Source organism: Protopterus annectens, chromosome 7.part1, assembly GCF_019279795.1.
Source record: "Protopterus annectens isolate FY-2018-M chromosome 7.part1, PAN1.0, whole genome shotgun sequence".
Lineage (NCBI taxonomy): Eukaryota > Metazoa > Chordata > Ceratodontiformes > Protopteridae > Protopterus > Protopterus annectens.
Window position 1 is genome coordinate 167,072,518 of NC_056740.1, and position 24,014 is coordinate 167,096,531.

Here is a 24,014-nt window from a genome sequence, read left to right on the forward strand (position 1 = left end):
GTAGCAGTGTAAACTGCCTGAAAAGTCACTTGATACTGGATAGCTACATCACAGACCTGAAGAGCTAGTCTGCAAAAAAGATATGACCTTGTGAGCTCTTGCTTATTGACATACCACTTCACTGTGGTACTATCTGTGAAAACATTTGAGGGTCCAAGGATAAAACCGGGAGTGGAAATCCTGAAGAGCCAGAAGGAAAGCCCTCATCTCCTTTTACATTGATGTGATCTGACTTCCGACGAGGAGAACAGAGATCCCAGACCTTTAGTGGACCAAAAGAGGCAGCCAACCCTCCGTCTGAGGTGTCTACAAAGAGTTCCTAAGTTGGCTCTCGAACTTAAAAGAAGCCCTGGGTTGAGTGAAAGTTTGTGAATCCACCACTGTAGCTCAAGCTTGAGTCAGGGTTGAAAAGGTACCAGTAAATCCAGCGGGTGGCAATGTTGGAGCCACACTGACTTGAGGTACCTCTGAAGCTTCTTCATATGGAGCCTGGCTAGAGGGAGCATGGGAATGGTAGAAGCCATGAACCCAAGAACCCTGAGAAATTCCTTGGTGGAGACGGACACCAGAGAAAGAAGGGAATGGAAAAAGTCACTTGGAGACAGAGCCTTGGGGGGCAGGCAGAGATGCCTGCATGGAAACTGTCTGAAACCTGCAGCTGAGGAAAATCTCATCCTGGGGAAGGTGTCAGAACTGCATTTTGGAAATTTATGGTGATCTCCAGATTCTCTTTACAGGCAAGCAGTGAACTTGAGATCTTTAAGAAGAGAGCTGGGGAAGGAGCTTGACTAAGCAGATCATCTAAATAGGGAAATATATGAATTCCTTGTACCCTGCAAAAAGCAATAACAGGAGTGAGGCATTTGGTGAATACTTTTGAGGCAGTAGAGAGGTCAAAGGGCAAAACAGAGAACTGAAAATGCAAGCAAGAGACAGAGAAATCTAAACATTTCCTGAAGAGGTGATGGAGATATGCATCCTTGAGATCCAGAGATATCAGAAAGGCCTGGGGTGGAAGACCAGAAAATGTCTGCAGTGATAGCATCCAAAAGGAAGGAATCCTGAGGAAGGTGTTCAGCCTAGAAAAGTCCAGAATTGGTGTCCATATGTCCCCTTTTGTGGGATCAAAAATATCCTGGAATAAAACCTCTTCCCTACCTGGGCAGGAAGCATGGCCTGAATGGTGCCTTGAGCCAAAAAAGAGAAGAACCTCTGGGAAAAGAGCTGTTCCCAAGGAAGCTGAGGAATACCTGGGAAAAGAGCTGTTCCCAAGGAAGCTGAGGAATACCTGGAAAAGGGAGGAAGGACTTCCAGACAGTGACATGTCCCTGATGAGTAATGGACAGAATCGGCATCTAAATTGAGTTGAAGCAAATTTGGGAGAGACAGGGAAAGTTGGAAGGACAAGAGAAACCTGGCCGATGGAAGGAGGAAGCAAACTGTCAAATAGAACCCAGCTTGTCCTGGAAAGCATTTTTGTTGGTGGCAGGAATCTGAGTATATTTAGCAGGAGTCACATGCCAAGAACCCATCTTGCCCTCGGGAGAGGGCAAAATTGACTACAGACATGCAGACTTGGAAGAACAGTTCCCAGGGGGGTTGGGAATATGAGAAACATATCTTTCAACTCTCCTGCAAGGCTTTGTCCTTGTTTTGGAGAGACTTGAAAACCCAGCAGTGCCAGAACCAAAAATATTTTATTATCTAAAGGTGCATCCAAAAGTTTAACCTTAATGTCATCAGGGAGACCCTGAAGACGACACCAGGAATAATGTCTCATAACTGAATCAAAGGCAGCAGCCCTGGAAGAGGGATCAGCTGAATCATAGCTGCATCTAATGAGTGTTGTACAACTTGAAGTAGAGCCAAAGCCTTTCTGTCAAAGTTAAGATAGGTCAGAAACCACCTTAGAAACCTGAGAAAGGAGAGCCAATAAATATCTGGTTATATGAGTTTGGTACTTAATGGCCCTAAAAGATAAAGTGGCAGCAGTGTAAACTCCTTGCCCAGCCTTTCCATAGCTTTACTGTCCTTATCAGAATGCAACAGCTTGGTAGAGAGCAGTGACTTGGATGGCTTGACAGAGGAGACTGACACTACAGAAGGGCATTTATAAAGAAATTTGCATACCTCAGGTACTTTTATAGAGCCTGTTTGACTTCTTAGGTGCAAGGGGCTGTGTGTCATGGACTACAGGCTCTGCTAAGAAAGTATCCAGAAGGACAGCGGGAGCAGGAGGAACAGCAGATGGCTTGGGAGACTCAATTTGTAGGAACTCATATCTTTTCTGAATCTCAGGGACTTGAGAACAATCCTAATTAAAACAATTCATCATAAAGGCAATGGTCTCCACAAAGGAGACTTCCTCCAAAGGGGAATCTGGACTTAGGTTCTCTTCCTCTGAACCATAGTCCAAGGGGGAAGGGATTTGGAAAGAATACGCCAAAGATTATTCCTCAATCTAGGTCCTCATCCGAGGAATCAAACTCCCTAGGCCTCTTGAGGGGAGTTGAAGACCAGGGAAGAGCAGGCAGAGAGACCCCTTGAGGAGGCTTCAAAGCCATCAAAGTATTAAATACAACCTGAGTGAAATCCTGCCATTCACATTGGAGAGCCTTAACAACAGGGAAATATGCTTTTCTTGGACGTCCCCACAAAATTCCCTCAGGTCAGACCCCTGGCGAGTCTCAGTAGCAGTTGTAGGAATCTCCTCCCTAACTAAGATTTGAGGAATCCCTTGTGGTCCTTCTCAGATAATTAACCAAGGTTCCCCCCTCAACATCAGGTGCAGACGTTCAAAAAGTCCCAGAGGAAGTGCATCAAGCCTGATGCGTTTTGGCCTCCAATGGGATTGCGGCAGAGGAATCCAAAGCAACCACTGGGTGGTTCTCCAGGCTTTCACCAGCCTTAAGAGAGGCATCTAGGGAGGCTGGACAGCAGCCGGATCAGGCCTAATCGTTTGGCTTCCTCGGCAGACAGCTGGCCCTTGAGATGGGAGGACTCTGCCTTAGCACCCTGAGCCAACAACTTAAGATGTTGGTTCTCCAAGTTTATGGACAAGGAGGAGAGGTGATTACATAGTGTCTTAGGCAGAAACACCTGGCACGTAAAGCATTGCGCATGACTGTGGAACCACCCAACAGAAAGGCACTGATCATGACAAGTAATTATGGGGAGTTTGCCTCCCACACTGACATTTTCCCTTTCTGGATGACTTTAACACAAGAACCACAAAAAATGGAAGAAAGAGAAGAAACCCCATTGGGGCAGTTGTGTTAAAACATGGCTTGGTAACCAGCACAGTGGAAGGGCATTCAGATCGATGTTCAACAATGGTGTTTGGACTGGCAACAAAGAAGTTGTGTTTGTGTGTGTGCCGCTGTATGTCACCTTTATGCCCTATGCCTTGCACAGGAAGCATATGTGCAAAGTATGATGCCTATAAGGTAAAAAAAAAAAAAAAAAAGGCTTTGGTATACTGGCTGGACATTGGGCTGTCCTTGGCAGGAGATTCCTTGGGTAAAGAATAGTGCATATATATAAAAAGAAGGAGATAATGGAGTAATAGGTACTTGTTAGGCTTTTGATCTTTGAGTATCTTTATAAGCCTAGTCATGCATTCCCATGACGTTTTTAGTCTTTGCATTTTAAGTACAGATAGCCCAGAGATGAGATGAGCATCCTACATTGAGTCCTTGGCCATTACCTGGGGTGCCCACTAGAGGAACTGAGAGTGCAGAGGACATGGGGCAAGACATTGATAAACATATTGACATGAAAGATATGATGATAGTAATTCTATCCATCAGAGCCTACAAAACCGTATGGCAATGGGGAACTTTACAAATCCTAACTGGTATTACCACAGTGATGTGGTATATCAACAAGTAGTTGGAGGGGGTGCACTCTTACCTTCTGTGGAGACTATCAATGCAAGCACAGGTACTATCCCAGGTGGCAGGCCTGATCTATAGGGCCCAGTACATTCCATTATAAATATATACTGGCAACCCACCTAAGCAGAACAGGACTAGACATCAGTGAATGGATGTTAAAAAGGCAAGTGTTCTTGCACATAGTCCATTAATTTGGGTGTACCAAAAACAGATATATCTACTTCTGGAGAAAACAAATGTGCAAATGCAAGAGAATGCCCACAATAAAGGCCTGGGTGTCAGATGGATTCTCCATTCTCTGGTAAGTTTACATCTCTATATTCTACCTACTGTAACTGTGATCCCAAGTCTATTGCAAAATATAATGGAGGAGAGGTCAAAACTGCTACCATTTTGTTCCAGGAAAGATTTTCTTCCTTCTGCTGAGCCTAGCAAGGGAAGAACTGGTTATGCTGTCTCAGCATGTGAAACATTCAACTCATAACAAGGGACTGATCATTCATCCAGGCTTGTGGACTGTGTGGCTGATAGGGTGGATACTTTATCACCCATTCCTTCCAGGCACAATGTTCTCCTGAAAACATGCTGCACAGTTTTTGTGGGAGGCTAGGAAACTTGGCTCTAAAAAGTCTTGCATGGTAAAGTGGACAAGAATCTCCCACTGGTGAAGTGATAGAGAGGATAGGGTCTAATATCACCACAGCTGTCTGTAGTACTTGTTTATCTGTCAGACCTTTACAAAGCAGGGCTGTAATATGCCTGCATGAAGGGACATTTTATGGCTATTTTTGCCTCTAGAGCCCCCCTCTTTTGATGTAGTTGCTAGTGAGGCAGTTCCTAAAGTGGGTGTTGCATTCATGGTCCCCCCAAATAGAAATTGCTGCACAAAGAGGCATTAACTTATGCCCGAGAAAACGTATTCTATCCCCCTTTGAAATGGCTGCTTTCACACTAGTAAAATTCCTGTCTTGGAAGATTTGTCCTTATCTACCAGGCTGATGTTCATGCTATGAAAACAGATCTGCAAGCCCTCATGTGCAGGAAACCTTTCCAGGTATTTAACAAAGAGTGGTAGCCCTGCTTATCAATCCATCCTTCATCCCTTAAGTAGTTGTAATACTTTACTTAAACTAGGCAATGTTTTTTTCCATCCCACAGAACAAGGGACCAGGAATCTTGCAGTCCCTGGACTTGGACTGATATTTAATATTCTGCCCAGACAGGATAGCGCAATATAGGAAGGGGAGCAGCTCTTTATTGCTTTGCCAAAGGAAGAGAAGTGAAATCTGCCAACAGTATCTAAATGGATAGCCCACTGCATTGTTTTCTTTTACACCCATCATGATTAACCGTTACCAGATAGCGGAAAACTTATTATACCAGAGCTACTACTGAAATCCTCCTTAGAGGGGTCACTACACAAGCTGTCTTGGAAACAGTCGGTTGGTCATCATTGTACACTTTTTCCAAGCATTACAACCTAGCCAACATTTCCAGGACTAGGGCATGTTTTGCCATGGCCATTTTGCAGAGCCTTATATTCACTGTTAGTAGAACAGCCTAATTACATTCTAGTTTCTAAGCTCTGGGAATAATCTCACGAGTCAATACTGCAACAGTGAATTACAGAAAAACATGGTATAGTTATGTTAAGAAGTTAAAGTAATTGTAGATGCTTGAGTAGGTTCACTGCTGCAGAACCTGTTCCCTCCCTCCTCCTATACATGGTATACCTTTGTGCTGGGGAGGGTACGCAGATTGTCCTTCATCAGTACATATTTCTCTGTGTGTGTGTGTCTCCCCCCTTTTCTCCAAGATTAGGCACTCTCTTCTGCTCAGAAGTCAGAAGCAACCAAGAGTTCCAGGCTTAAGGGGTCCATCTAGTTGTACTCTTCCACCTGGGCTGGGTCAACCCTGGGTTGGCCATAGTGTGGTCAGGATCAGCTACTGTACTGTACCAGGACAACAAAGACTTGAAGATGAGTTTCCCGATCCAGGATGGGGAAGAGAAAGAGCCCTGATATTCAGGCCAGCTCTCTGGCTTCTGCAAGTAGGAATTCCAAGAATCAGTGCTGCAGCAGTGAATTTATTTAAACATCTGCAATTATGGCACGTTCCTAACATAGCTCTACTTTCTACTGCAAACAATCCAGTTAGCAAATCAAATGACTCAGCAAAGTGTAGCAAGGTTTTGCCATCATCAGATTAGTCCATTTGCCTCGAGCGTCCTTTAGTCCATTGCCTCGAGTGTCCTTTTTAGCACCTTACTTCATCATTGGAAAGGGTCTGTCACTTATTGAAGTAGTGGGATCTTAGAGTTGAATAGTAGGTGGCCATCAATCCTAGATGGATTTTTTTTTTTTAATGCTCCTGCTCCTCAGGCTGTTAGTGGATGTTGAATGTGTACTACATGCCCCATTTTTGTACCAGTGTCCTTTTACAATACCTTATCTCTATGTAGGCTAAACCAAATGATTTTATACCCAAGCATAGCCTGGTGGTCACCACCAGCAGGTACTTCTACATTGAAAACACCCCCACCCTCGTAGTAGAGTGAACTGGCCAGCATTAGAGTAGCTCTAATCCTGAACGGCTCCTGTGGTACTTGTGTCCCTCATAGCTCTGACGGAGCTACAACCTCAACACTGGTGGAAATGGTCCGAGCATGGTAAATGTACAGTGTAGTTGTTGCTTCGAACTCCGTCCGCTAATGATTGGCGAGTTTTACATGCTGGCTTGATGTAAATGTACAGTGTAGTAAGGTAGTTATATTATTTATTTATTTATTTATTTATTTATTTTTTATGGCATACAAGCTGCCATTGTCACACACGTAAATATGTTTCAGATCTTTATGAGGTAGTGGGAAATTCATTAACATCCTGTTATTTGCACGTTTCACCTCTCTGCCTTTTGATAAGTCAGTAAAAAAGCTGACCTCGTTGTTTGCTGTGCTTTGCTTTAAGAATGCTGTGCTTCTTTTACATTTTTCCTTATGATCTGCTTTAAGCCTCCTATACTCTCACTTGAAAGAAGAATGTGAATTATCTTTTTGGAGAGCTCTTGTTTTTGTCAGTATAGGAGCATTTTAGGTCGGCTTATTAGTGAAAGAGGAAGGCATTAAAACAGCCTCAGCATAAGCCTAGTCATATCTATCATTGGCCAGTATTTGCTTCCTTTTTGTGCTTCTTTTGACCCCTTCCTTCTTGTAGTTTGCTACTACCCGCAAGGAATCCGTGGCGGTTCAATTGACCACCTGTTTATCTTAGAGATTGCTATTGCTGATTGAATAGATGGAGATTTTGAGAGGTTCATTTTGTTAAATTACAATCAGGAGGGATGTTTAATGGCCAGAGATCAGCAAGATATTTTCTCTGAAGCTGAATTTATGTCAGCAGATGTTGAAATTGGTTGTTTTTTCCTAAATGTAATAAGTTTGTTGTATTACTGTTTGTCAACTATTTGATAGCTTTAATTGGTTAATTGTAATCATATTTGTTTTTATGTATGTTTCTTGTGTATTTTATAGTCTGTAAAACTGAATTGAATGACATCTTTTATCAAAATTATTTGAAGTCATCCTCTGTCAAGCTTTGCCTGTTTTTGTTATTCTGCTATGCTGTGAAAGCAGTGGATGTCTTAAATCATGAGTTTAAAGAAGCATTCAGCAGTAGCTCATCGGTGGCTAGTAGGTAGTCAGATCTGCACTGGCAGCTTTCAGGAAGTAAGCATTCAATTTTCTTACAGTTTCTCCTAAAGTCCAAAAAAAAATAGTGTATACTCTGTGCTGGAGTACTGCCATCAGGTTAGTATCACAAAGTATGCCATGCAAAACTTTCTAATTGCCAAATCCATCCTTCCATCCTCAACCCCTTTTCCCATTTGTGCACACAGGGTCAGGGTGTCTGTCATCTAGAGCCAAGGTTCGCACTGCCGGTTGGCTATCTATGCTGCAGCTGTTCTTCCATACCACACACACATCTATGGACAATTTAGTGTGTCCAATCCACCTACTGCATGTCTTTGTGGGAGAAAACCCACACATACACAGGGAGGACATGAAGATCCCAAACAGAAGTCACCCCAGCTGATAACTGAACCAGAGAACGTCTTGCTGTGAGTTTACAATGCACTTCGCTGTGCCAGTGTGCCACAAATGAGAGAAAGCAATCTTATGACTGAAAGGCTGGCTGTATCTGTAGTAAAATAATTGAGGCCATAGATTATGGCCTGATTTCAGTCTTAGCTGAGCAACAGGAGTTTTTGCTTTATGATCTTTATGGGTGAACTAGAATTGTGTACTGTATAGAATGCAACCTAATAGCTCCTTTATTGGTTGCATACTCAGTTGGAAAGTGTGGATTTGGCATTATCTAGTCAAGCTTTACACTAATATAGAGTAACACTGCTTCTACCTTTTGTATCATTAGTGGACTCCTAAGGGCAGGTATTTCTCAAGCCTTATGGATGGCTGTAGCTAAGTGAACTGGATCAAATGACATATTTAAAAGTAAGGAATGTCTTGACTGTAATGTTTCCTTTTGTTTCTGTTTTATTAAGTAAATGTACACTATTTTTATTTTGCCATACAAATACCTGTCTTTGATTAGTAATGTAAAAACTCTGTTTCTTGTTTTTCTAGATGATGGTGAGCAAGTGTTGGTCGATGTAGAAGGCAAGGATTACAAGAATATTGTTGAACATGTGAAATATATCCTTGGAAAAAGCCAGTAAGTGCTGCTGGGTTTAAACTAACCTGCCACGCTATATATTTAAACATATATAAAAATCGTTCCTGTGTACACTTGCATCTGGTAAGAGCAGATCCAACCCCGGTAACAGCAGGGCTTGGGCTGGCAGGTATTAGGACGACTAGGCAATTAAAACTTTCTCAAGCTTACAAGGGAAATTACCCTGCCCAATTCCATCATATGTCGCAGCGCCTAACCTCTCCAACTTTTCTCAGTAGCACTTCATTTTAGGTGGTGGTCTGAATGCTTCCAGGCTGCCTTGTAGTATGAAGAATTATTTTATTTAGGTCTCTGCGTACATCCACCAGAATTTATTTTGTTTCTTTCTCAGCTTCACTACTCAAAGATTTTATATACATGTTTTTTAGCATTTTATCCAAAACATTTGCTTCTCTCTCTCAGTTTTAGTCTGCCTTATCTGCTTGCCGTCTTTTTTTTAATGTTTTATATTGGGGGGGGGTGAGAGAGAGATTTTAAGTCTAGTGATATGTTGCACCTGCCATACTTTATCTGCAATCAGAAATATTCAGAAATTGGCTTCATATGAATGTAAAAAGTACTTTCATCTTGAAAGCGGTGTCGTCTCTGTATCTTAGCCTGCCTGTTCTCTAGCATCAGGACCTTTAGTGTTGTAGCACCAGACAAAGTAGCTTTCCTTCCAGTCAAGAGAACGCATAGTCTGCACAAATGACCCAGGATTTTCCATTTTCTGCCTCCCTTCCTTTCTAATATCTGAAGTAAAGGATAAAAACATGGTGCCCTCTTTTAAAGAAGTAACAGTTAAAATGGCGGAGAAAGCTTCTTTTCTTTCTCAGTCTTGTAAAACTCTTAGTATGTCTAACTTTTCTGACATTAACCCTGATAAACATGTAACCTTTTTTTTTTTTACAAATGTTGACACCCGAACCAACTTCAGCCCTTGGCAGACGGGTTTTTGACTGACAGGTTGGCAATTGTTGTTACTGCAGCTAAGGCAAGTGTATCCAGTACCTTTTCACATCCTGCTCCATTGGGGACAATAATTTCACTTTTTTTCCCTTCCAAATACAGGAAGTGGAGATTATCCCCACTAATCACTGTTTCTGACTCTGGTCCTAACTTTTTCTGGCATAGAAGTCTGTTCCATACTTGAAACTTTGACATTGACCTAGCTGTCCTTATTCTCAGCATTGATGCTTCTGACCTTGACATTTCAGTCATTGTTAGTGCTACCAATGTCAGCTCTGACAATTTCATCTGTTTCTGATGCTTGGGTCTGGGGAATCTGATGCCAGTTTTGCTGTGGGATCTTTTGGTGCTGATGGCTGGATCCATCATGCCTATTGCTGGAGTATTTGGGCCCCGGTATCTTAAGGCTGACCCAGTCTTTTTTGTCAGTCTGGGTGCCATTTCTGCAGTTATCATTGCTGTGGTACCACGTTCATTCCCAGGCCTTTTTTTCACCACCTAATAGGATGTTCAGCTTCAAAATGTCAGATTCAAGAATGTCTCTGTATGAAAGTCTCCAGGAAGGTAATGTGCAAGATGTACATTGATTTGCCTACTGAATTGCACACAGCTAATTTCTTTATTTAATGTCAAGTTATATGACATTAGTCATTTTTAAACACCTTTATTGAATTATCAAGTGTGACATGGGCAAACTTGCATTTATATAAAAGAAAACAGTTACACAGTTCATGCATTACATATGTTCTTTTGCACTATATAATCAATCCAACATTACATAAGTTTCAGTTCCCGCCTTCCCTTCATCCTCATTCCGCCTCAAAAACATCTGCATGTATTGTTCCCAAAGTTCTATAATGTTATGTACTTTGCTCCTACCATTTTGTAAAGATCCTACTTCCAATTCTTTTATCTCTGTTAAAATATTCTCTGCTTCAAAGATGGTTGGTTTAGACTTTGATTTTCATTTTCTAGTCATGTCTAGGCAATTTAGATCCTGTATCCCAGCTTAAAAAAAATATACATTGGTCTACGTAAAATTGTAATGTCAGTATGTGTTAAAACTGAATATTATCTTCTTTGTACTGTACTATTTTTGACAATGATGTTAATATTTTGTATGTTTCCTGGAGCTTTTCTCCCCAGGCCTCCACTGAAAATGGGTTTCTGACCCAATGGACTTTCCCAGTCAGTAAATCAATAATAAATAATTTCCGTATTTACACCCATTTGCTCACACAGTATTTCTAACAGAGTTCTCTGTAGGAAATTTTTAAAGGCTGTCAACTCATTACACTCCCAAAACATATGTTCCCAGTTACCTCTTTCTTCGCCATCACACCTCCTTGCCATCTACCTGAGGAAAAATTCTGTGGAGTCTGCTTGGGGTATAAAAATACCTATGCAAACACGTAAGCAAAAATCCTAAATCTTCTATATTTGGGGGCCATACATACATTCCCCCATTGTTTTTTCATGAATCTTTCTCGTCTTTTCTAGCTTCCTCTGATGCCTGTAGTTATCATGCTATATTTTCTATGTGCTACTGATTATCCCATTAACAGCAGCTTCTGTTCCAGGTTCAACTACCATTGCAGGCGTTACATTTAGGATTCCCCTATCCCTTTCTCTTTGCCTATACTCTGCTAGCAATCCCTAATAGGAAGGCATTCTGTAGCCTGCATTCAAGATGTCTTCTTGGCCTCTTCTCATTCTATTACCTTTCCCTCACTAATCTGTTCCCATTACCTTGGTTTCCTTGTCATTTTCCTCTTGTAAATTCTAGCCCCCTTGCCCATTCTCTGTACCCCTAATTGCAGTCATCCCTATCAGCAGAATCTCATTTATCCACTCTTGTGTTGGCTTAGTTCTTAGAATACACAAGTTCGTATCATGGGGATATCCGGAATGGTAGAATGGAAAATCCTGTGGTGAGGCTTTTTTTGAATGCTATGGGGGATCTGGTAGTAGTTTTTTAGTGTCCTGGCCAGACCGAATTACACCAGGGGTACAGATTTTCTGCACAAACTATCTGAGTTGGAATCAAAGTTGCTCATTCATTTGGCACTATGTGGCCAAAGGGTTTGAATCAAGATGTTAATATGTGTTTTATAGTATTAAAGGGCACAATTATGGAGGAGAGGGGAGGGATGGAATTCAAGCAGCATTAAGCAAAAATGTGTATTCGTAGATTAAAAAGAATGTGTATTCATAGGTATTATGGGTAGATGTATTATGTGGTTATTAATGAAGTAAAAGTATTAAATTTAAGAGTAAATATGAGAGTACATGTTTTTGTAACAGTGTAACTGTTAAGTCACTTCATATGTTTAAAAAGAAATGGGAAAACATTGCAAAATTTTGTGGGAACAGGTCCAAAGGTTTAAGTGCATTTAACAATTCATAAATGATGTTAATTATTCAATTAAATGTTTGAGTTAATAATTAGGATGGCTTAAAAGTGAGTTGTTTGATGCTTTAATGTATTCCTTTGAAGGCCATGGGCCGAGGTACGAGCAAGCATTAAATCAGTTGTTTTGCATTTCCCTGTGTGGTCTTGCATTTGTTCAGTGCTTTTTACTCATGTATTTTTTTATCTTTATTTGGTTTTTGGTGTATTTTTTTTTTTTAGTTCTTAGAATACACTGCTACTTTGAGTATAATGTTCTGTCTGACTACTGTTTCTTCTCTTTAAGGATCAGCATCCAGAATCCCACTCTCTCCTTTCTTTTTCTTGAATTTCCCCCAGCTTTATCATCATGATCCCTTTCTGCTTGTGTTATGTATAAGAACCGTAACCGTGTACCTCTGAAATATATCCCATTAAATTGGGTAATTCTAAACCAACTTGTTCTATTTAAAGAATCAACGTATCCCACTTTACTCTTACACTCTTTCCCCTTCCAGACAAAATCCAACTCTTAATTCCTATCCACAAATTTCCTTCTAGTTGATTAAAAATATGCCTGACCTGTATATAAAATAGACTAAAACATTTTTTATGGTTGTATTTTGCTGTCCCTATCCAAAGAGAAGAGCTTCCAGTTACTCAGCTTGTAAATTATCTTTTCTTTAATCTCTTCCCACATAGTCTTACCTGCCATAACATAATCCTTTTTAATCCATACTTCATTTTGTCATGTCTCCATAAATATGGGTATTGCTGAAGCAATTCATATGTGGCTACATAGTTTGCAGCTATAGCATTTGTTTTATCTTCATTAATTTTATATCCTGAAAAAAAATTCTCTGTTCCACAGAACAGAGATGTCCTTTTCTGGATTTATCAGTTACAAAATAACATTGTCTGCAAATAAAGCTGACTTGTATTGATTACCATACCAGTTTATACTCTCAAATTTCCTTATTTTCCTTACCAGTGGTTCTAAATATAATGCAGATAACAAAGGGAGAAAAAAGAAATCCTGTCTAGTTCCTCTCTTCAGATGCAACTTATCAGAGAGGAACCCTTCCACTTTAATTCTTGCATTTGATCCCTCGTATATTCTCCTGGTTAACCTTTTTAATGTATTTGGGAATTCTCCCATTGCCCTTCTCATAAAATCCCAGTTTACTGTGTCATATACTTTCTCTGCATTAAGACCCACCAACAGCAGTACTTTCTTAATCCTATATTTTTTTCTTTATCAAATTCATATGCTATGTTCTTTCCAAACATGTCTCCTATAGCATTGGTATTTGCACTCTGCATTTCTTTATATAAACCAATACTCTCCTATTTGAATACTTGTGATACCATTAACATGTCAAGATAATATGGAAAGTGTTTCCATTATGATAAAATGTCATTATTCCCACCTGTTGCATAAGACAGTTTTTTAGACGTCTCCTTCTCTCTGGATCATCATTGTTCTTTTAATGTTGTCCAGTGTTTGCCTCCCCTCTACAGAACCACACTGATCCATATTTATTGATTTTTGCCAACACCTTTGACATTCTTTTAGCCATTAGAGATGTAAATACTTTATAATCATGATTTAAAATTGAAATAGGCCTATATGAAGTTGGAACTGATTGGTCATGTCTTTAGGTATTACAGCCACCACAGCATTTTTTCCAGTATGTTAGTGGTTCCCCTCCTTTTTTTTAAAATACTGTTAAACCAATCCTTCCAGATCTTTCACTTTATTCCCTCCTAGCTTTCAAGCTTTCACCAGAATACCATCTATTCTTAGACTTCCCTGCAGATTGGTTATATGTCACTGTTTTTGTTTCATCTCTTCCTACTTTAACTAATAGAGTCTAATCTTCCTCTGACCTTTGCATATTTAAGTCTTGCATAAACATGTTTATTTGTGCTTTTTCTTGATTTCCACATTTATCTGCTTTATACAAATTTTCATAATTTCTGAAATATCTCTAATACTGGATCTGTAGTTTATCTTTCTTGTTATAGGCTTCCTTCATTTGGCAACAACACTTTCTACTTTCTGTTGCCAAAGTTGTTGTGCTAAGAGGTTTTGTGCAGTAGAGTTATCAAAAACAGCTTCTTAACAACAGTCTTTCTAAACTCATGCATATTGTTCAGGTATTCCCTTATTTTCTCTTTAGCAATCTGCAGTTATGCCTGTTCTTGTACTGTGAGATTCCCTGTATTCTGCAATACTTTAACCTTTGTCAGTTGATCTAAATAATTATTGTTACTTCTTAACCAGATCTCTTGTTCTCTCATTTCTGCCCTACCTTTAAACTCCACTTTCATTTTATCCCACTAGTTAGTTAAAACTCCTGAAGAACTTTCTACTTTCTCTGATAACTCTCAGATAATGCCTACAAGCCATTCCTTAAATTCCTGTCTTTACTTTATTACCCTTCATTTTTATCTTCATTATTATTGGCACATGATTTGAAATAGTTATTAATTAAATTTACACTTTGCTGTGAAATATCTATCCCAGTTGTACTTTGGGGAATATTATGTAAATTCTCTGGGTTCCTACTACTGAGTTTATGTATTCCGTACCATTTGCAGAAAACTTTTTAGAAGTTTACCCATTTTGTTATGTTTCCCTTCTAGTCCCTCACAGATGCATCCTCACTTCTGCAACTCATATTCTGTTCCTCTCCTAAGTAATATTCCCTGCCGAAAGCTGATTATTTTTTGCAAAATTTTTTAAGCTTCATAATAGCAGATTTAGGTGAAATATAAGTACATGCCAGCATACTTCTCTTCTTTAGCCAGTAGTCACTTCCTGTCACAAATCTACCATAATCATTTTCCCCTCTTCTATCACTATTGGAGCTTCCCTTACAATTAGTACAATCACTCCTCTTTTCCCATCAATCCTATATTTCTTTCTTTATCAAATTCATATGCTGTGTTCTTTCCAAACATGTCTCCTGTAGCATTGGTATTTGCACTCTACATTTCTTTATATAAATCAATACTCTTTTTCCTTTTTGAATACTTGTGAGACCATTGACATTCCAACATAATATGGAAAGTGTTGCTATTATGATAAAATGTCATTATTCCCACCTATTACATATGACAGCTTTTTTAGTTGTCTCTTTCCAGCTTTTGTGATACGTGCACTCAGTAATGTTTGGCAGGTTGATCTTTTATACAGTGTCTTGTCCCACTCCATTTATACTTCTGTCACATTTTATGATTTGTTGTAATGAAAAGCCTCAAAACAAAAAAAATACACATCCCAGAACCTATTAACTTAATACAAACACACACAACTATGTACATATCAAATAATGAAGTCTAACCCTCCTAATAGGAATGGTTGTCCCAAATAGACAGGCACATTGTTCTTGATGAGGAAGATGCGAATTCCTCACAATCTCCCCATTGACCCAAAATATGGGGAAGTCCAGGGATGTTATCCCGGAGGGTGGCCCACTGACGCATTTCCCCCCCCTACAGTGGATGCTGCAGAAGGCCTTTCATTGTATTGTGTACTCCTCCATCAATGCATTTTAGGAAAACAATATAGTAATAGTCTTCAGCATTCAAGGGAGTGGCATTTCTGGTCAGATTCTCAAACCAGATACTTTTATCTCAGCAGCTGTTCTTAAAATCACTTATGCCCCACAGCGTGCAATAGTTTACCTATCAGATGAAAGCTTGAGTGAAGGGGAAATAGAGCCTTTTTGTCATCCACCTTTTTGTTAGGAACACTTATCTATCTGGTCCACATGATGGCTTTCTATTGGAACATAGTGGATAACATGCAGTAGGTGATAGCATTTATCTGTCCTACCTAGCTGGCAACTGTGTCAGTTATGGCCTATATCAAGATGCATGTGCAGTGAAGAGCTTGGCCAGGGTTATAAAACCTGGCATTTCTGTTTTCTAGCACACGTGGCTCCTGTTAATTGACTTCATTTAACAAGGACATGAAGGTGATTCATTAATTCCTCTAAGAACAGTGTCTGTCTGAACGAAAAGTCTGGGCACACCTCAATCCCATGAATAATGAGGACAAAATCCTACAGCTGTGAGTGTAAAATTTGATCTGCCTTGTTGATGCTTTATAGGAATGCAAAGGACCAGTGTCAGATGTTTTATGTGTAGCATAACAACAGTAAAACCAACAGAAGACTAAAAAGAACCTTTCTTAAGTTTAATTTTCAAAGAGGTTACAGTCCAGAAGGAAGTATCCTTGGCAATTATCGGGCAGCTTTGGGACACCCACGGATGGCCAGCAGCAATAACAACTCCTCAGTAAAGAAACAAAAGATTTCAGGCCAGTATTAGATCTGAGTGGCCCAAATACCTCCTATCTCAAATAAATTTTTGATATGGTCATGTTGCATATAGTTCTATTTAGCTGTAGGAGACTGGATGGTCTCTTTGGTCTGACAAGATGCCTATCTTCATGTCAAAATTACCAAGGAGAACTGGAAGTTTACAAGTCAGAGCTAATCATGTCTGATCTGGATGACTTTTTTTTCCCCTCACATCAGTCCCCAGATGTTCACCAAGTGCATGCGTAGCAGCCTATCAGACACTGCAGGACATAAGACTTTTCCCCTTTCTTCTATGACTGACTCCTAGGTGCGTAGGTCACACTCTGAAAAACACTTGGGAGTTTCTGACTTTATGCCACTCCAGCTGGAGAACAGTAAAGTCACAACTAGTGCCTTCATAACTGCTCACATTCATCAGCTGCAGTTTTGGAAACAAAGGGGGGGGGGGGGCAGGGCACACCTTCCCGTGAGCAAAGCAAAGTCTCTTAACTCATTCACTCCGGAGCAGCTCAGAAAAAGCTGCCTGCTTAATTCCACCATAGGAACAACAGTGCAGCCTGAGCTAATTTTCAGAAAATCCATTTGTAATATCATACAGAAAACAAATGTTCATAACTCTTTAACTAAAAGCTAGACTAAAAATGTAAACACAAAAGTTGTTCAGCAAACACTGACCTTTCCAACAGTGTAAATGTTGATAGTGCATGTCAAAGTCATTATTAAATATCTGGCAAGTAATGTCGATACTGTGCATATTTTTTACCTTTTTGGAAAAGCAAAGCACAATATCTTGATCAATGTACCATGCAGACATATGCAATTTGAATTTCATTTGTTAGTATGAATGTCAGCTTTAAATGATACCTTAACCATTACTGTGTGCTCCTGTCTTGAGATATTCACAGAAATATGATTAATATATTTCTCATAATTGATAAATAAACAAAGCATAATATCTCATCACCTGTAACAGACAGAGCCTACATATCAGTGTAGAAGTTATGCATCTGAATGTCAGCTTCAAAATGATGCATCATTTGTATGATCACCATGCTCCCTTGCAAAGATATGGGCATAATAATAAGTATTGTAAATGTATAATTTTCATATTCGTACAAGACTAAAACTATATCTGTACATGTGTGTACAGTGAGTGCACAGACACAGTTATTTTACCATGTTGTAAGGAGTAACACTGTCTTCAAATTAAGGTATTACTTGGCACACTGACATGCTCCCTTTCAAAGTTATTTACCAAAATATGAAACAATCATAATTTCCATCATAATTTCCATAACCAAAGTCCGAAACAAACTCTGATATCTGCACATGTGTCCAACATACAGACACAATTCTTTTACCGTGTTGGGACCAGCAATACTGTCTTCAAAATGAACTATTACTTGGCACATTCAGATGCTCCCTTGCAAAGTTATTTACCAAAATATGAAAAAAATCATAATTTCCATAACCAAAGTCTTAACAACTGATATATGTACATGTGTACAGCATTCAGAACCAGTTGTTTTACCATGTAGTCACACATGATTGTAAATATACACATTCTTGGTGTAGCCAACATACTGCTGAATGGGTACATGCAAAGAGAAAAAGCAAGGTAAAGACCGCCACTCCACTAATGAACCCAGGACAGGCATGGGACTTCAGTGGCAAGCAAGGCCATCTCATCTGTCCGATAGCTGTGCTGGCTACCCACTCATAGCCGATAACACTGCAGTCTCACGACCTCCTTCAGTGTCACAGACTACCTTACCTAGCCTTTTCTCTTTACATGTGCCCATTCAGCAGTGGACCTAAGGGATCAATTTCTGTATTAGTAAGCCCTTCCTGTCATCTAAACTCTACACATGCCTGATAAAAGCAGACTAAAAAAAGAAGTATTGCAGGATGGTCACTGACATATTAGATTGTATGTGGTAACACTCTCCTGAAACAGTTGATCTGATATTGTTAATCCTCGTTCATTCCTTACGTGTGGGTATCTGTTCCGACCTCAGAACCGAGCTGGCCATCTTCCAAGCTTGCGTCAGCTACAAACTCTCTAGCTAAAAACTCTTACCCAGAATTCCCCTCTCCCGGTTACCTCAGATTTCATTTGCCGCGTTGCCATTCGGTCGTGTCAAGCTACTTCTCTTGAGCCAAGTACAATTTTTTTCTTCATACTAAATTCTAAAGCAGCCTTTTCTCACAGAAAAGATATTAGTTTTCTTTTACCTTATCGCATTTAGCGACTATCCTTTCTTGAATCTTTTTAATTCCTTTCATCCTCTTTACCGCGAGGTAATTTTTTTTGCCATCATTGGTAAACCCCCTTTCCTTCTTACCTTCGGGTAATTATTGTACCATTGCTGGTATTTTTTCTGGGTTTCCTTTCTTTCTTTCTTTCTAACATGGCAGATAAAAAAGGTAGTCCAGGATTTAAAAGATGTTTAGATTGTGACCATAAATTACCTACTTCAGATGCACATTCCGTGTGTGTCTAGTGCTTGGGTGTGCCTCATTTATCAGTTGACCCACCCTGCGGGATTTGTAAGAATATCTCTAACAGGACGTTGCTTGAGAGAAAAAAATAAATTAATATTGATGGGGCTACTTAAATCTCCTTTTTCAGAGGCTATTTCTGGGTTGGAGGCTTCAACCCCTCCAAGATCCTATAAGAAAGAGTGATGAACATATAAAGGCCAAGTCTCTTCCTTCGTCCCCTGCTGGGGACTCCCAGGAAGTGAGACCCAAGAAAACTAACCTTTCCAGTTCGGATTTGACTTCTTCGGCTCCAGCGCTTTCAGTACCTAGACCTTCAGTACCGAGGCCATTGGCACCATCTGTTACTTTGGCACTGACTAGCATGCCTTTTACCGTATCGGTACCGAGGAGCTCCTCGGTTCAGACTTTTTATCGGCATCGACTGTCCAGTCGATGCAGACTGTTATGACGTCGATGGATTTTCCGACGCCCATTGCCTTTTTCTCTCTGACAACTTACCCGGCACCAGTTATCGGCACCGATTTTTTTCAGTTCCAGCCTTAGCGCCGACAACCACTTCGGTACCGACCTTATCGTCGGCGCAGACCATGACTTTGGCACCGATGATTTTCTCAGTGCAGACACCTGTAGTTCAGTCCTTTACAGCCCCGTTGTTTTCCGTGCAGACCTCCGAGGTGGGCACCGAGCTTGCTCCGTCTTTGGATAGACCTGATTCCCCCTCAGCTGTGTCCGTGAAAACTAGAAGCTTCTCTGAACACGACGTGTTGGGTCTTGTGGATCAAATGCTTTTGGCCAGAGGTATCCAGCCCCCCCAGGACCTATCCTTCCTTAGGAGGTGATCATCCTTTACCAAAGACCCCTACTTATTTTCCTCCTTTATTGCCTTTGAAGCCCCTTGATATAGCACAGTCTTCCCCCTCTACAGTTCCATTTATGGACCTCACTAAGGAGCCGTAGTTGCCTTTGTGGCAGAAGAGTTTTGCTATGACCCAGGATGTCAGCTGTGGCGTACGTAATTTGATGTTTCACAGCCATCCAGAGACTCAAGAGTCGGCAGGCTGAGCCACTTAGGAGAGGGGTGACCCCTGCCCTGGGCACTCGCCCCTCTTCAGGTGGACCGGCCTTCCAGCTAATGGAGAAGGCTCTGGCGTCGTTGGCGATCCTTTGCGATCACTCTCCCAGCCCTCCTCTGGACCGCAATGTACACAAGTCACTCTTACCAGAAACCGGGCACAAGGGCCTCAGGATATACTCCCACAGGAAACTCCTTTTGCACGGTCTTCCCCAGCTTCTCCCTTTGGGGAAGTTCATCAAAAGAGCTCATGCAAGAGGAAGCATATGGACTCCACAGAGGAGTCCCTTACTGCAGACACAGACTTTGATGATGGGGAAAGGTCCCCTCGCTCACCCTCTGAGGTATCCTTTGGTGATATTCTTGAAATTCTTAAACAGAGAGGTGACTAGCACCCTCGAACCCGACCTCTGAAGTCTGTGTTCCTGCAGGCCTTTCATGCCTGGCCCCCTACCTCCTGGGTTACTCCACCTGCCGACGAACTGGTCAGGCTCGTCGTGCAGCGTGCGTGGAAGGCTCCTGACATCGTTGAGGCCATTCCCCGGTGGCCAGGTAAAATTTTGTCTCCTCCTGCTACTGATCCCCATTGGTCCAAAGGTCTTCCTGTAGATGTTTTGGTGGTGGCGGCTGCAACTAAAAAGGACCTGGCGGAAGAAAAAAGCCAGACTGTCCATCTGCCCAACAAAGAGTCCCAGGCTCTGGACAGAATGGGGAAGTGTACTTTTGCATCAGCGACCTTTGCAATCAGGTCCCTGAACTGTATGGCACACTTTACCAGGCTTCAAAGAGATTTAATTTCTGAGCTCTCTCAAACTTTGGCTGGAGCTGTGTCTGATGAGGTCCGTGACAAAGTGGCCTCTCAGCTAGCCACCACTGAATCAATATCTAACTCCTTCATGCGCCTGATATCTCACGCATCAGAAGGAGCAGCTAGAGTGGAAAGTTCAGGCATTGTTCTGAGGCAACACTCCTGAATGCGCTTGTGTAATTTCACGGAAACCTCCAAGGCTTCCTTTCTCAGTCCTCCCATAGAAGCCTCTTCGTTGTTTGGACCCAAGGTTAAAAGCATACTGGCCAGATGTGAACAGGATGGTAAGACCCTTTCTGCCGTGGTTGTCCGTTATTCTTCCCGTCAACGGGCTTTCTCCAGAAACGAGAAGAGTGGGAAGGTATGGTACAAAAAGTCTCCGGGTCCTTTCCGTGACACACGCTGAGTTCTCCCCTAGAGACAGAGGGGGAAACTCGCAGGGAAGATACCCTTTTCGGGGCAGGGGGGGTCCGTGTAACCAGGGTTCCAGGAACTCTCTTTCCCTGGCCAATCCTACCAGTGCTCCTGAAGAGCGGCCCAACTGCTTTCCTCTGGAAGTGGTTGGGGGTAGTTCTCTTTATACCCTTCTGCCTGGCTAACCATCACCACTGATTCTTGGGTACAAAGTATGATAACCAGAGGTTATCATATTCCCTTCGACCTTTGTCCCACTCCCCTAGCAAACTTACCCGACATTCCAACCAGTCAAAGGGAAGAAGCAGCTTTAGAGATTTCAAAACTGGTAAGAAAAAGTCATCCAAATAGTCCCTCTAGACCAGATAGGATCCGGATTCTAGGGACTGGAGACCAATTTTGGATCTCAGTGTATTGAACAAGTTTGTAAAAGTACAAAAATTCCAGATGGTCACAATACAATCTATCCTTCTGCTTTTGGAAAAAGACGATTGGATGTGCTTGATAGATCTTTAAGATGCGTACTACCACATAAAGATGGAGAGATCATCAAGAAGATTCCTTCGCTTCCGTGTGGGAGCCAGTCATTACCAGTTCAGAGTATTGCCCTTCGGACTCTCTACTGACCCCAGAGTGTTCACAAAGTGCATGGCAGTCATCACAGCTCACTTGCGACTACAAGGATTCCAGGTGTTTCCATACCTAGACGACTGAATCATCTCTGCCCCCACCAAACATCTATTGGAAGAAGCCCTGGCATACTCTCTCCTCTCTGCAGAAAAGTTAGGCATAAACATAAACTGGCAAAAACTCAATCTCACCCCATCTCAGTCCACAGAATTCCTAGGGGTCATCTTGAATGCAAAGAATTGCAGAGCATCCATTCATGTGCACAGAATTCTATGGATAAAGCAACAACTGATCCCAATCCTTTTAAGGAAGAAATCCACAGCTCACTCTGTTCTACAGTTGTTGGGTTCCATGGCAGCCTCCATCACCATTGTCCCCCTGGCCAGGTTTCACATGAGGCTTCTACAATGGCTACTGCTCACCCAATGGTATCCTTTTCAGTACCCTCTTTCAGCCAAGATTCGGGTAACTCACAGTTGCAAACAGGATTTAAATTGGTGGATGGCCCACAGCCCGTCACAATGGTCTCTCCCCTTCTCCCCCCCAACAGCCCAAGGCTACAGTGACCATGGATGCCTCCCTGATGGGGTGGGGCTATGTCAGGGACAGACAGTCCAAGGTACTTGGTCCAAAATGGAGTCCCATCTGCATATAAATGTTCTAGAGCTGAGGGAGGTGCTTCTAGCGTTGCAAGCATTCCATCCCCTGCTGCCGTCTGGGACTATTGCGATACAATCAGGCAACATGGCGTGGTCTGGCACATCAACAAACAGGGCGGAACCAAATCTTACCCACTCTGTCGAGAGGCCATGAGGATATGGCAATGGGCAATGGCTACCAACCATTTTCTTCTAGCAACGCACATTCCCAGGAGTTCCAACGTGGTAGCAGGCAGACTCAGCAGGTGTATACTACAACCTCACGAGTGGTCCCTGAATCCCGTGATAGCGGTGGAGATTTTCAACCGCTGGGGTCTTCTTTGCTGCGATCTCTTTGCGCCCCCGACCAACTACAAATGCAGCAACTATTTCACCCTGATTCCCCCTCCGGGACAGTCACCCACGGACCCAGTCCACGATTGGTCTTCTGGTCTACTTTATGCATTTCCAACTCTCCCCCTCATTCCCCAGTTTCTGAAGAAAGCCCGCCGGTTGAAGAGCAAAGTAATCCTCATAGCACCATATTGGCCTTGTCAGATTTGGCTCCCCTTCCTTTGGCCTCACCTGCTAGATCAACCGTGGATTCTCCATCCAACCCAGGGGTTGATCTCCCATCCGCAAAATCTGATTTACCCCAACTTGAACAGCCTGAAGCTCACAGCTTGGCTCCTCCAATTCCCTTGATTGCCAGGCAGAATGATCTTTCTTTGCCAGTACGTGACATTCTTATTGCATCTCATAAGTCTTCCACCAGAATTACATATCTCAGCAAGTGGAAAATATTTACCTATTGGCTGAAAGAAAAACAGGTAGATCCTTTTTCAGCACCAGTGTTGATAGTACTGGAGTATCTAGCCACCCTTTTTCAATCCCATATATCTGCCCCTATCATTAGAGTTAATTTGGCTGCAATATCTAATTTCCATGATGGTGTCCAAGACTCCTCTCTTATGTCACACAAATTATGCAAGGCTTTCATAAAAGGCGTGAATCATCTAAACCCCCCCCCTTTTAGAGAACCTACTCAACCATGGGACCTGTCATTAGTCCTACAAGCTTTGACAATGCCACCTTTTGAACCAGCTTCTTCTTGCGACCTCAAATATTTGTCATGGAAAACTTTGATTTTGGTCGCCACTACTTCTGCCAGATGTATGTCTGAGCTTCAAGCCTTATGCATCAGGAGTCCATATTTGATTTTTCATAGAGATAGTGTCATTGAGAACTAATCCTTCCTTTCTGCCAAAAGTGATCTCTGAAATGTCCATTAATCAAACCATTGAATTGCCAATTTTCTTCCCCAGTCATTCAAACCAAGGAGAGTATTGCCTACATATCCTAGATATTCACAGGCAAATTCACTTCTACTTGAACAGGATTAAGGCCTCTCGTAAATCAGACCAGTTATTTTTGGCCTATTCTGCACCTAGACTAGGATGTGCTGTTGCTAAGGTCACATTGGCTAAATGGTTGAAAGACTGCGTGACCTTCATTAATAGACAACGTAATATTTCATTACCTACTACCATAAAGGCTCATTCTACAAGGTTGGTGGCAACTTCTGCTGCCTTCCATGCCAGAGCTTCTTTAAGTGACATTTGTGCAGCT

General features: G+C 41.6%; 1 protein-coding gene across 1 annotated transcript in view; it reads left to right on the forward strand.

The window, feature by feature from the left end:
• Positions 1-24,014, forward strand: part of MRPS25 (mitochondrial ribosomal protein S25) — a 77,680-nt gene that overhangs the window by 49,448 nt on the left and 4,218 nt on the right. Inside the window, exon 3 of the mRNA XM_044078475.1 lies at positions 8,539-8,626. Within this exon, the coding sequence (XP_043934410.1) occupies positions 8,539-8,626 (88 nt within the window). The remainder of the gene's footprint in view (positions 1-8,538; positions 8,627-24,014) is intronic.